Source organism: Typopeltis vanoorti, chromosome 10 (assembly GCF_054136105.1).
Source record: "Typopeltis vanoorti isolate ZY-2024b chromosome 10, IOZ_Tvanoo_1.0, whole genome shotgun sequence".
NCBI lineage: Eukaryota > Metazoa > Arthropoda > Arachnida > Uropygi > Thelyphonidae > Typopeltis > Typopeltis vanoorti.
Window position 1 is genome coordinate 101,956,469 of NC_143558.1, and position 15,117 is coordinate 101,971,585.

At 35.4% G+C, this 15,117-nt stretch overlaps 1 protein-coding gene across 2 annotated transcripts in view; it reads left to right on the plus strand.

Annotated features, from left to right (window-relative positions):
- LOC150102639 (BTB/POZ domain-containing protein 6-B-like) overlaps positions 1-15,117 on the plus strand; it is a 112,400-nt gene that overhangs the window by 15,774 nt on the left and 81,509 nt on the right. For both annotated transcript variants that reach the window (XR_016548933.1, XM_090399119.1), the window contains exon 2: positions 9,248-9,674. Coding sequence is in view for 1 of the 2 variants with exons in the window: in XM_090399119.1 (XP_090255245.1) it covers positions 9,248-9,674 (427 nt within the window). In the remaining variant the exon portion in view is untranslated. The remainder of the gene's footprint in view (positions 1-9,247; positions 9,675-15,117) is intronic.

Sequence of the window (15,117 nt, forward strand, 5' to 3'; positions counted from 1 at the left end):
TTGTTTTGAACCAGTGGCTAAAAATATTTAAAATTGAAAATTCTTATCAACCGAGTTACAAAATTTTTTCATTACAGAATTCCCATATTAGACAACAATATCACAAATGCACAAACTTAAAAACAGAAACCATACATTAATGAAGTGACGTAGAAGAGGAATGGGAAAATTTGAAAGAAATTTTCACAAAAGCAGCAACAGAAAGCTTAGGAATAAAGTGCAAATGGATTAGAAAAAGAGGACTATGAGACTGGAACAAAGAAATAGAAAATGTAATAAAAAAAAAAAAAGACAGTTACCAGAAATAGCTAATTTCCAAAACAATAGAAGCAGAAATATAGTATAAAAGTAACAGTTCAATTGCAAAATAAGAAGTAAGATAAAAACAGAGGGAGAGAGAGAGATGGAACAATTTTGTAACAGAACTAGAAAAGAATATATTTAAGCTGCAACCCAAAACCTATAAAGTAATAAAATATATGAATAAAGAAATAAAAGAAAAGATAAAAATACAAACGAGATTTAGAAAAATGGGTGACCTATTTCCAAAATCTCTGGACAGATGAGACAATGAAATAAAATTTTATAAAACAAAGAGAATGACCTAACAGAAAATATCACAATGTTAGAACTGAAAAATACAATAAAGAAGGTGAAAAATAGGAAAACAGCAGGAGAAGATAATATAAATATAGAACTATACAAAAATGCAGATGAAAAATTTAATGAAAGACTTCTGAAAATTTTTGATATGGTTTGAATGTCTTGAAAAACTGCTTCCTCTTGGAGAAAAGTACTGGTTATCCCAATCTATGAAAAAGGAAATAAAGACGATTGCAATAACTATAAGGGAATTAGCCTGCTAAATACAGGAATATTAAAAGAGAAGCTAAACAGTATTGTAGAAGACAAACTACTAGAAAAACAAAACGGTTTCTGAAAAGGCCAATCCTACATAGATGCAATTAATAGAAATGAGAAGAGAATTTCAAGAAGAAACACGTAGCCTTTATTGATTATGAAAAAGTGTTTGACAAAATTTATATATAAATATAAATTTTATATTTATATAATATAAAACTTATATATATTATATATAAAATTTATATATATATATATATATATATATATATAATATATATATTAGGGGGCTGTGCCACCCCCCCGGTGCCTACGAACGCCCAACCCCCACGAGTTCTGGGTTGGTAAGACAAAAAACGTTTTAAATTTCGGCTTATCTTTTTATATGTATAGAGTAGATATATATATATAAAATTATAACAATCTGGAATCTGGAAACAGTATAACCCATTTGGCATACAAATAACCCCACAAATGAAGATAGATACACTACTATTTGCAGATGATCAAATAGTATTAGCTACATCAGAAGATGATTTATAAAGATCATTAAATGCATGGTCAGTGCATGGTGGGTAGTTAGGAAGTGTTTGCATGAAGCAATGGCTGACTGTATACCTAGAGTCCGAATAATAAATCAACTAGGGGTTAAATGGATGAATAACACCATTAAGCTTGAGCTGCAAAAAAAGAAACAACTATGGAGGGAATTTAAGGAGAAAGGTGACCGGCAGAACACGAATGGTATAAAGCGCACGCCAGAAGGGTAACGAGTGTGGTAAGAAAAGCAAAAAAGGATTACGAAAGAACATTGGCCATGCAGGCTAAAGAGAATCCTAAACAGTTTTTTGGGTATGTAGCAAGTAAAAGGAAAAATGTACATGGCAGAATGATTTTAAAGAATGCCGATGGTAGGGAGGTAACTGAATCAGTTGATATAGTTGAGTTACTGAGTGAGCACTTTGCAAGAATATATCATCCAGGTGGTGACATTGCTGAAACGAACGTACCAGTAGATTATACGGGAATTGTGGTGAATGAAGTGGAGGTGAGTAGTCTATTGCATAACCTCAATGTCAATACATCTGTGGGATTGGATGGTATACCAGCTCGTGTTGTACGAGAAGCAGCTAAAGCATTGTCAGTACCCTTGACCATTTTGTTTAATTTGAGTCTCGGGTCTGGGTTAGTCCCGAGGGGGTGGAAAGAGGGGAAAATAGTTCCACTGCATAAAGGTGGTTCCAAGACTGCTGTTGTAAATTACCAACTGATTAGCATATCAGGAATCATTGTCAAGGTCTTAGAGAAATTAGTCAAGAAAAGAATACAGGATTGGATAGATGAAAATGGGATATTGTATGGGGGACAGCATGGTTTTGTGAAGGGTAGATCATGCCTCAGTAACTTGCTCACGTTTTATAACACAGTGACGGCTGAACTGGATAGGGGTAATGGGTTTACAGTAATACTACTGGACCTTGCCAAGGCTTTTGATAGGATACCACATAGAACCCTAATCAGTAAACTGGAGCAGATGGGGATAGATATAGGGTTGGTGAGATGGATAGGAGGGTGGTTGAAGGAGAGATACCAGAGAGTGGTTGAAGGAGAGATACCAGAGAGTGGTTTATTCAGGAGTGGAGTCTAAAAGACGGCTTGTGACTAGTGGAGTGCCACAGGGCTCTGTTCTTGGACCACTGCTTTTCAGTTTGTTCATCAATGATATAGGAAACGATTTGAGAGGAAGTGTTCACTTGTTTGCTGATGATGCAAAGTTGGGTAGAGCAATTATGAGTGCACAGGATGTCAAATTTTTACAGGATGATTTGGATAGTTTGGAGGACTGGGCTAGGAAAAATGGATGTCAATTTAATGTGCCAAAGTGTAAGGTTATGCACTTTGGGGTGAAAAGAATAGCAGCAGTATATCGCATTGGTGGAACCGTACTCCAGGTGGTTGATGAGGTCAGGGATTTGGGAGTGTTGGTGGATAGTGAATTGAAGTTTAGGGGGCACATTGTAAAAGTGACTAAAACAGCTCACCAAATCACTTGGCTTCTGAAAAATACTTTAACATGCAGAGACAAACAAGTTGTTGTTCCTCTGTATCGAGCCTTGATAAGACCCCATCTGGACTACTGTGCCCAGTTATGGGCACCAGGGGTTTCTTTGTGATGGGGAGGAAGTGGAGAGGATCCAGAGACGAGTGACCAAGATGATAGCAGGTCTGTGGAATGAACCTTATGAGAATAGGTTGAAGATTTGTGGGTTGCAGAAATTGGTCGATAGGCGAAGGTGGGGTGATATGATTGAGACATTCAAATTACTGAAGGGTTTCTATAAGATTGATCCAGAAGATATTTTTGAAAATATGACTGGTGGTGGGATGACTAGGGGCCATGAATGGAAGCTGGGCAAGAGCGTGGTTAACAAGGGTGTTAGAGCTAGGTTTTTTACTTGGAGAGTAGTGAATGAGTGGAATAAGCTTCCAGAGTCTGTTGTGGGTGCTACGACCGTGAATGAGTTCAAGGCAAGGTATGATAGATACTGTGTGAATGTCGAATAGTTGTTCTTGACATGATGTTAGGGCCTCCCTCGATGAGTCTGTCGACTCCTTGGAGTTGCCTGGAACAATAATAATAATAAAAAAATCATTACATGATATCTCAAAACAATATAATATGACAATATCTAAAGAAAAAACAGAAATAATGGCATTCAAAGGAGAAAACCCAGTAAGAAGTAAAATAGTGATAGATGATAAAATATTAGAACAAGTAAATACTTTCGGATACTTGGAATGCAATTTATTATACGAAGAAGAAAAAGACATAGAAACTAAAATATCAAACTTTGTCAAAGTAAATGGCATAATAAATAATATATTTAAGCCATCCCTAGTACAAAAACACACTAGAATCAGACTATATAATGTCTTGTCAAAACCAACTCTACTATACAGAAGCGAAACATGGACTATAAAAATGAAAGATGAAAAATAAATTCAAATAGCAGAAATGAAATTTCTCAGAAAAATTTCCCACTTGGTATATCCACGCTGGATATACCAAGTGGGACCATAAAACAAATGAAGAAATTTTGCAATCCCTGAATATAAAACCAATTAATTACTACATACAACTGTATAAACAAAAATGGATGGAACATTAAATCGAATGGACAAGAGTAGACTACCGAAAATATTATACAAATATAAAATACGTGGAAAAAGAATAATTGGAAGACCACGAAAGAGTTGGCACGAGACCGGAGCAGGTCACCTGGCCTAAAATCCATGTTAGGAAGAAGAATAAGAAGGAAGAGAGTGGATGAAAGAACAGAACCCTGGGGTATTCCTGCACTGGTGGGGAAATCTAAGGAGCGTAAACTCTCCACCATTGCACATAGTGAGTGACCAGTGAGAAAGTTGGTGATCCAGTTGCAGAGTGAAGATGGTAGTTTGTTAAGTAGGCTCCTGTGCCAAATCCAATCAAATGCCTTTGAAATGTCAAGAGCAACTGCATGAGTTTCTCCAAATTTTTCCATGGCCTGAGTCCATAGGTTGGTAGTGAAAGCAGGAAGATCAGCTGTAGATTGCATGTAGCGGAATTCACACTGCTGGTCACTGATTAATTGATGTCTCTAGATGGTTCAAGAGTTGGTTGGGGCGATGGAGCAAGGCCTCCACGCTTTCCTTGAACAAACATTCGAACCTATAACGGGATCTATGTAAGAGGCGAGTCCTGGACCAAAGGATGCTGTGGTCAGTTTCAATCCCGTGTTGAGCCAATCCAGACTTTTCAGGTTTGTTGTGAAGAATGGATGATTGATGTTCTTGGATTCTTTTTTCAAGAGAAAAAAGAATCCAATCATTCAGTCTTATGTCGCAAGTATCCTTGAAACAACAAATTCTTGTGTTTAAACTTTTAGTTATCTTTGACCCCTGAAGATGCAAGTCAAACAACTTACAAAACTTTTCGGGTTTTTTATTTTTATTGATATTTATTTTCACGCGGTTAGCCTAGTGGCTTTGCGCTTCGCAACCATATGCCTGGGGAAGGAGTGTCCTAGGTTCGATTCCCGTCCACGACGTGAGGAGCTTAAGGATCTTCCTCAGCCATAGCCAAGTTAGCCGGTCTTGGGCATGGGCCGCAGGGTTTTTTCCGCCAGTTTATCTGAGGTTTTTCATCCCGCAAGCAGGCAAACCGGCCCCGTGAACACACAGGTTACAGTCATAAATAATTACGGCAAGGAAGGCAACGGGAAACCACCTTGCTCATAATCATCTCTCCCTAGAATGGCTGCCCTCCCACGGCCGTATGGCAGATGGGAACCTGAAGAAGATATTTATTTTAATAGATATGTGGTCCAATTACCGGAATCTTTCTTATGATCTACTTTAGTTATAAAGAAACTGTCCCGATAATTTCTGACTTTAAAATAACCACAATTTAAGGTCAGTGAGTGCAAAAGATGATGCTGACAGAATGGTGATTGCATGGCAAGTAATTATAACTTCAATTACAAGGGCACAGATTGGAAGGAGGAAAGGAAATGAATTTATACAAGTATTATGAAAATTATATTAAGCAACATATGCAGGAGGGAATTTAGGATTTGAGAATGTTGGAGCTGTTGACTACATCAGAAGATTTGTCAAGAAACAAATTAGTCACATTACCTCTAATGAGGAGTGTCTACAAAGTCTCAGCTTGGGTGATTACCAAACATGTTACATTTTCAGTTAAGAAAGAGATATAGATAGACCTACAAAGCAGGTTATCACAAACTGAGAAATAAACAAGTGCTCTGGCAGCATAAAATCTGCAAGGGAAGGATGTTATCAGCACATGGAAGATAGTCAAGGGGTGTTTGAAGGAGGTAGTACACACCCAGTATGAAGAGGATAAATCAGGCAGCAGTTAAATTGAAAAGTTGCATCATTAAGCAGGAGTTGCAAAAAAATGTTTTAGAGGGTATATAAGGACAAAGCATTGGCAAGAACAGTGAACAGAATGGAAAGGAAATCAAAATCAGGCTATGACAGGAAATTAGTCAGGCAGGACAAATGAAATCCCAAAGAGTTCTTTTTGCTATGTGGTAAGAGAAGAAATGACTATGAAAGAATAATGCTAATGAATGATGATGATAATAGAGAAGGTGATGTCAGAAGCAGAACACCCTCCCTATCATCAGTACTCTGGTAAGAGTCTAAAGGTAAGAAAGAGGGGGAAAAGCAGTTCATTGCATAAAGGGGACTCCAAGACCCAGGTAACATTATTATAAACTAATTAGCATCTTGGAAGCATTGGCTAAAATACTGGAAAAGTTGGTCATATGTAGAATTCTGGAATGGGTGAATAGGACTATAATGCTCTCGTGAGGAGAGCATGATTTGGTGAAAGGCCTAGTAATTTACTTATTATAATAAAGTGACAGATGAGTTGGATCAAAGAAATGTATGCAACATTTTGTTTATCCAGCTCAAGTGTTGGATATACTGTTGGACTTTGCAAAGGCATCTGACAGGTCAATACAAGGAACTGTATTATAACTAGAACACATGGAGATGAATATGAAGCTCATTAATGGATAGCCAAAAAGTAGTATATGAAGGAGCAGGCAGATTGCCCTATCTAACTTTTGGAGACTGGGGGGAGCTCAATCTCCACTGGTAGCCAATCAGAGATAACTGGCCAAGACTATCATCAATTTTAATGAAGAGATGGCAAACAAATGCAGCCATCTCGTGGTCCCTAACCCTAACACAATATGTTAGCTGTCTGAAATAGTGAGAGTTATAAAGGAGATTTTCTCGAGTTCATGGGATGAAAAATCCAGGTTTCCAGGAGAAAAAACATACTTGCCCATGCTAGAGACCAACTAAGGAACCGATTGAGGACATGCTTAGAAAAGGTTCCTCTAGTCAGTGGAACTGAACTTAGATCTTTCTTCAAGTGGCCTAGCAGCACTTCCACTAGGCCACACAGGCCTTTCACATTAATGCATTAAAAAGTTATGTAAATCTCATCACAAAAGACTAAACTAAACCATACATTTAGTATTCTGGATGAGATAACAGTTAGAGATCAAATGTATTTTGCAACACTTCAGATGTCTAATTAACAAGATTGTGGTTTTGCACCGGGCACTAAAAATTGTTGAAAAATATACGTTTCCCCCCACAGACACATTATTGTAATCATATTATTAACCTTCAAGTTGTCTACAAGGACATAAAAATCAGAACTGTATAGTGGACTTAGGAAGAGCAGTTAATGAAAAGAAGAAAGTGTACTGAAAGTACCTAGTATGTAAGCAAGTATACATACTTGCTTACTTACTAGGAACTTACTCTTGCATTTATATTTTGCTCTGTATTCTCTCAGACATTATGGAGCAAAATATAAGAAAGCAAAGCAATATCTAAAAGTAGTAAACAACAACCATAGGAAGACTTTGGTAAAAATATAGTATATATATCAGGAAGAAATTAGAAGAGAGAAATTAGACAAAAGACTAAAATAGCTGTAAGTAGCCAAAACTCCAGCTGCCCTTTCTGCAGCTCACAACAGTTGCAAAAGAATCATCACCAACTCCAAGTCAGATTTTGAAAGGGCCAACTGCTGCATGCCTCCTACCCAAATGGCAGTCACTCCTTTTGGTCCCTTGCCAAGGCCATTAGGTACAACTTCTGCCCACCCAGGTGTCCACCATTCTCGTATCCCGACAGTACTGTGATCATCTCACCTAAAGACAAGGCCAACTTACTGGCAAACATTCTTCTCTTCCAATTCCTGCATTGATGACCTGGGCAAAGTTACCTTCACTCCACAAAGAACAGCTCCCTTCATATCTCCCATAGTCTTCCAACAAAAAGAAATCCAAAGAATCCTTAATAATCTGAACACAACCAAGACATCTGATCCTGATCAGTATCCCACCTATTGCATTAAAAAATTGTGTCCCAGAACTAACACCTATCCAGTATTGCCTCTTCAATCTATCCTATTCAACTGACATATACCCTACAACATTGAAACAGGTCCACATCCAATCATCCCAAAGAAAAGTGATAAAAGTCAACCAACAAACTACCATCCAATTGCTCTCACCTCTATTCTCTCAAAAATTATGGAGAATTTATTATTAAAATTTATTAAAACATATTTATTAAAATAAATATCAATAAAAATAAAAAACCCGAAAAGTTTCGTAAGTTGTTTGACTTGCATCTTCAGGGGTCAAAGATAACTAAAAGTTTAAACACAAGAATTTGTTGTTTCAAGGATAATTGTGACATAAGACTGAATGATTGGATTCTTTTTTTCAAGAGAAAAAAGAATCCAAGAACATCAATCATCCATTCTTCACAACAAACCTGAAAAGTATGGATTGGCTCAACACGGGATTGAAACTGACCACAGCATCCTTTGGTCCAGGACTCGCCTCTTACATAGATCCCGTTATAGGTTCGAATGTTTGTTCAAGGAAAGCGTGGAGGCCTTGCTCCATTGCCCCAACCTGAATCGTAATGACTGTATATCTATATCAAAAATCTGGGAAAGTCTAATCAAGATTACTCATTAATTAATTTTTTTTTTTTTAATAGCAAATTCAATCATGTTTCTACTTCAAAATATTCCATTTCATACTTAGTGATATAACATCGTGTGGCATGTTCTAATTTTAACGATCTATTGTTAGTATTCTAGCTTGTATTTTTTAAACTGTTCTTGTAATACCACTGACGATGGTCTGCTATTTCCAGGCCGAAATATTTGGTTAAATAAATATCTTTCTTGTGATTGCATGATTATATCATTCAGTTTAAACACAAGAAATGAGAAATTACTCAAAATAGTTCATTCGATGCAGTTGTGGCCATCTAACTGTTCATTAAATTAAATATCCAAATGCAGATTCAGTGCAATACTAAGTTTGAACAATGCTGGATGATCATCCAGCATTGTTCAAACTTAGACGGCCACAACTGCATCGAATGAACTATTTTGAGTAATTTCTCATTTCTTGTGTTTAAACTTTTAGTTACTTTGACCCCTGAAAATGTAAGTCAAACGACTTACGAAACTTGTCGGGTTTTTTATTTTTATTGATATTTATCTTAATAAACATATGGTCCAATTACCGGAATCTATCTTATGAACTGCTAAACCACAGAAACCTACGCCTATAAATAAAGTAGATCTGTCAGCATCAAATTAGAATTTTCATTCTAGTTTGACATATTTTTTTTATCCCTGATTATGCTGGTTCTGAACTTTAATAAAATTAAATTGAAACTGCCTTAAAAATATTTAGAATTTTTAATTTTAATTTAATTTAATTATTATTATTTGATAATTTGAGTTTTATTTATTTCTTAGGTATTGGAACATATCCTTTGACACAATCAAACTTTATAGTCCAGCAGTCTTCACCACCATCTCTCACCATCTCTTTACCAAGTCCACCTCCATATAAAGGACCCACATCTCTTTGTAATGCAGTTCCATTATTGAGTACTCCCAGGACTGAAACAATAACCCCAAGTGAAACAGTTGATCCTAACTGGCAGGCCACTAGATCAAGTGTTCGGGAACGAAATGCAGCAATGTTCAATAATGAACTTATGAGTGATGTTCATTTTCTTGTTGGTCCAAAAGGTGCTACTCAGAGAATACCTGCTCATAAATATGTCTTAGCTACTGGTAGTTCAGTGTTTTATGCTATGTTTTTTGGTGGCTTGGCTGAAGATAAATGTGAGATTGAAATTCCAGATGTAGAGCCAGCTGCTTTTCTTTCATTATTAAGGTAATTAAATGAGTTTATTTTGGTTTGATTACACAGATGTTAAATGAACTTCACCTATCCACAATGACACTAAACTGCTATTGGTTTACAAACATTTATGAAGATGATTGACATATAAAAAGAATACAAAATATCATTCATTTTTTTTTAAACACAAGTTTGATGATTGATTTTAGTTATTTATTACTGCTCAGTTGCCAGAATGATCAAAATTTGCAGTTATGTAATCAGTATCTGATAGGTTTAGTTCTTATTAAATAACACATTGCCTTCATTTACTTACTATCATGACTACATGAATGTCTAATACTTTGGTTTCCTCGTCAAGGTATGGCATTATTGATTCATTTTGTATTTGGAGTATGATCATTTCATTGCAAATTGGTTTGAAATATGATCTTTTATCTCAGTAGGTTTTACTTATTTTCCTTATATTTATAAAGTACTTGCTAAAACTTTTTGCAAGCTTTTGGATTGATATTATTATTACTACATCTGGCAATTATCACCTATTGCTGAAGTTCTATTCTAATTTACACAATAGCTGTCTTGTTTTTTAAAGCAAGATAGGGCTGCTGTCTACCAGGGTTTCTATGTATCATAGCCCAGATGTATTCTGATCATGGCCTTAAATAAAAGAATATTGACTCCATTATTCCTAACATATATAGAAACATTTAGATATTTACTGTTATTCATGTTATTTTATATTATTGATTCACAGCACTGCTACACAAGAACAAAACGTATGTGTTAATTTATTTATTTATTAAGACATTTTACTGTAGACATTTTGGAAAAATAACTGGTCTTAACATGGAGTCATTGAGGGCTAAATATAAGATAGTCTATGACCATTGAGCTAAAGATGATCTGATATTAAGTTACCTAAATTTTAGGTAAATTATTGTAGCTATTCTTGTTGAAATTGAAAGAATGTTTCATTGTTGATGCTGAAGTGATATTCAGTAATGGTCTCTGATTCATAAGGTTTCTATGTAATGCTGTAGTTTTTGTACATTTAATCCTATAAGAGAATGTTCAACATGTGATCTGCTTGCCAGATGTTGGACTCCCCCTTGCCATAATGATAACACATTTGGTGATCTGTTGTTTCCCCAGTTTATGTTAACACACTTTTTGTTTATTTATATATATATATATATATATATATATATATATTTTTTATAACTTTTATACTGAGTAGTAAGTTAAAATCATGAATTCATTTCCATTTGGTGCAGTGACCTTTGAACTTAATTATTTTAGAATCAAAGAAAGACCAAATAAAACAATATATATATTTTAAGAATTCTAAAGAAAAAAGTTTTGTACAAGATAAACAAATATTTATTTATTTAGTATATGGGCAAAAATACAAACAATTAATGAGCAAAACTATATACACATTGATGGTACTATCTGGGAGTAAATACAAGTTCCTGAGGCCTTCAGGAAAAGCATTTGTGGGGCAGTCATCAGTGATATGATGCATAGTCTGCATAGTGCCCCCCCCCCCCAACACACACACAAAAGGGTGATTGTGAAATTTCCCATGGGTGTAAATGAGTGGGTACGATAGCCTTGGCCATCGTACCCACTCATTTAGATGGTAGCCTGCATCAGCCTCTGACTAACATTTCACCTTGGGATCCAAATATCAACATTGAACACTACAAGAAATGAGCACACAGCATCACCCTTTCAAATTAATACATATAACATTATTTGGATTTGAATGCAATGCTTTCTTGACAACTCACTTGAAATTTTCTTTTTATACTCATAGAACATTAATCATTCATACACATTACACAATTACTGAATTGTTTCACAAATTAATGAGTGTTATTAACATGCGATTCAGTCTACCAAACAGAGTAACTTATTTCTCATAGCAAAATTCTTCAAAAAATAAAGGTTCTTTATAAAACCTTTTCTGAAGATGCCAAGTTTTTCCGCAAGAGGATGCAGTTTTTCTTCACTTTTCATATGTATCTTCTTCCGCATATCTTACTGGACATAAATATTGGCTTATCTCAAGCCACAGAAAGTAATGCAGATTAGAAAATAGAATTGCTTATTTTCTTTTACTAATAAAATTCAGTTTTCTTAATATCATGCAAATTGAATATATCAGGAACACTGGGCCTTTATTCACTTGCTATAATTTACATTTCAGTTTGATTAATTTGTCTGCTTGTTTCTAATAATTCATGTTATCATATTAGTTATGATCTTGAGACCAGAAAAATTTTCCCTTGTTTTTTTCGAACATTGCTAGAAAATACTTATTGAGTATCTCCATTGTGGTACTGTCCACAGTTAATTAATTAGATAATTATTAGACTATTAATTAATTAGATAAATTAATTAGACTCTTAATCCATCAACCAGTGGATTCACTTTTGCGTAAAAGTTCATATTATAGAAGTCTGTTACATGTTTCTGTTATTAAGATCTTATTCGAACTTTTCAAAACAAATCCTCTAGTCTCTATCCTTGCCTTCTCTCTCACTTGGTTATAGATACTTTCAGATTCCATCTGAGAATCCACTTTGAATCTCCTCACTGCACATGTACAGTGCTAAGCAGAATTTATAACACTGTCATTAGTGAAGCAAGAATGTCTCTTTTGACAAATATTAGATATTACTATACAACATTTAACAAGTTTAGTAAACTAAATTAACAAAAATGAGACCACTAGTTGTTACAAACATTGGACCACTTGCAACATTTGGCATGTTGCAAGTGCCAATGGTATGTAGTGATGATGACCACAAAAACAACTGTAAAAACATTCATAGTTGTAAATTATGACTTTTTACAGTAGCATATGTATATTTTTGTACAAGGCAGATGTTAAGAGTCCCTTTGTTTTCTTATTGTAGACACAAGGCACTTCTAGATGAATCAGAGGATGGCATTTATCCTTAACAGAATGGATAAACATTGCTAGCTTAATGTGTGGTTATATTATCTTATGAAGATTGCATTTGTGTAAAACTTTGGCTATTTTTTCCAGTTATACCTGGATATAGGGAACTGGAATAGTTTTTTTATGACCTTATGTGAAGAAGATATACCTTGCAAAGTGCAAGGAATATCTTCTTCACACAGAATAATCAGATGGTTTAATTTCTGTGTGTGAATGTCACAGAAATTAAATGATCACATTTATTAAATAGGTCAGCCTTCCTTAAAGAGATGCAAGGACACTGGTACTATATCTACATGTATACAGTTAAGTTCATCAACTGATGCTCAGCACATATACAAAAAGAGTGAATTTATTACTATCACATGACAATATTGATGCTACTTGCATACATAAGTACAGGTTCTTCATGCAACCAACAGTCACAGAGGTCTGACTAGATTGAAATAGTTTCCTAAGCCAGATGTGTATCGAGTGTACACTGTTGCTTCATGCCACTATATACCAATTCTATTAAGTCTTGTTTGATATTGTCACTCCATCGCATTTGGAGCCTACCTCTTTTCCTAACACCTTCTGGGTCACTTAACATAACTTAATTGATCAAGCGAATGTTCTGCATTCTGACAGTGTGGCAGAACTATCATAGTCTTTCTTTGCACATGATAGTACTATAAGTGGCTGACTATTCCTATGACATAACTCATCATTATTCATGAAGTCAAACTATCCTACCTCAAAATACTACTTAAACAAATCAATCAAAAGCATCAGGACACCAATTATTGTCCTTACGTGTCTACATCTCAGTGCCACAGTTCAAAACGAGAAAACCATACTACTGTAAATTTTAAGTTTTGATTTTAATTTTAAGTTAAGATTCTCGAGTGAATGATCCTCGAAAAACTAACAAGGATAATTGATCCACTCCTAATTCCTGAACAAGCTGGCTTTCGAGCTGGGAAAAGTTGTACATTACAAGTTCTTCAACTAACACAATATATTGAAAACTGGAAAATGACAGGGGTAGTTTCCATATACTTAACTGTTGCTTACAATATGATAAACCACTACATCTTATTAAGTAAACTGTACAAAATGATGAAAGATTATAAGGTAACTCAACTAGCCTTATTCAGAATTAAAGATATTTTGTTGAATTTCAAGGGCAATGTAGTCATTGGAGGATTCAGAAGAACGGCCTCCCTCGAGGCAGTGTTCTTGCCCCAATGCTTTTTAACATCTATACAAATGACCAGCCTCTCCCCAAAGATACAAAAAAATTTTAATCTATGCTGATGATCATGCCATTGCCACTCAGGGAGATCATTTTGAGAGTATAGAGCATAAGCTCTCTGAAGCACTGATTGAACTTAGCCTTTACTATAGTGAAAACCAGTTGAAACCTAATCCCCTAAAAACCCAAGTGTGTGCTTTCCATTTAAAGAATAAACAGTCAACAAGGAAACTACAAATAGCTTGGGAGAGCACTCACTTAGATCATTGTCCAACACCGAAATATTTAGGGGTAACTTTAGACCATGCTTTCACTTATGAAAGACGTATAAATCCAAAACATAAAGTAACTACAAGGAATAGTATTCTCCGGAAGCTATCTGGCACTACCTGGGGAATACAAGCTGAAACAATAAGGACCACTGCCTTGGCTCTATGTTACTTGGCTGCAGAATAATCGTGCCCTGTATGATATAGATCCTGCCCACTCTAAGTAGGCAGATGTTGCCTTATATAAAACATGTAGACTCATTACTTGTTGTTTGAGACCTATACCTCATGAAAAAAATCTATTGTTTAGCTGGCATAGCACCTCCAGATATTAGATGTGAGATAGTGGCTAGAAATCAGAGGCTGAAGGCATCTGTGTCTACATACCATCCTCTATTTGAATATCAACCTGCTCATCAACAGTTAAAATCCAGGAAAAGGTTTCTTCACTGAAAGCCTTACTGAACCACTCCAAAAGTCAAGGCTAGTGTCATGGAAGACAAGAAACAATCACCTTACAGATTGGGTTGTACCATCTGAAAGTCTTCCGCTAGGCCACAGAGAAAACTGGACTATCTGGAAAGCTTTAAATAGACTGCGATGCGGTGTAAAAAAGTGGGGACTCTCATGCGAATGTGGAGAGGAGCAAACTATGGCTCACCTCTTGAACTGTAGGTTATGTCCCTTTAGTTATACAATGGACGATTTGATTAATGCGACACCTAATGCTTGTGATCTGGCCAAATTCTGGGCAGCATAAATTTAATAGATCTACTAGTGTACTTTTACTTAGTGTGCTTATGATGTAAATTGTGTTGTTTTTCTTTTCTTTTTAATTCCAATATATATTCAATTATTTTTTTGTAAATTTATGTGTATTTGAACTGTGTTGCTTCTGACATAAATAAAGTAAAGTAGTTTATGAACAGTCAATGTATAGCTTTACCATCAGTAGCATATACTGACCATCTCTAGTGGAACTCTATAACAACAGCG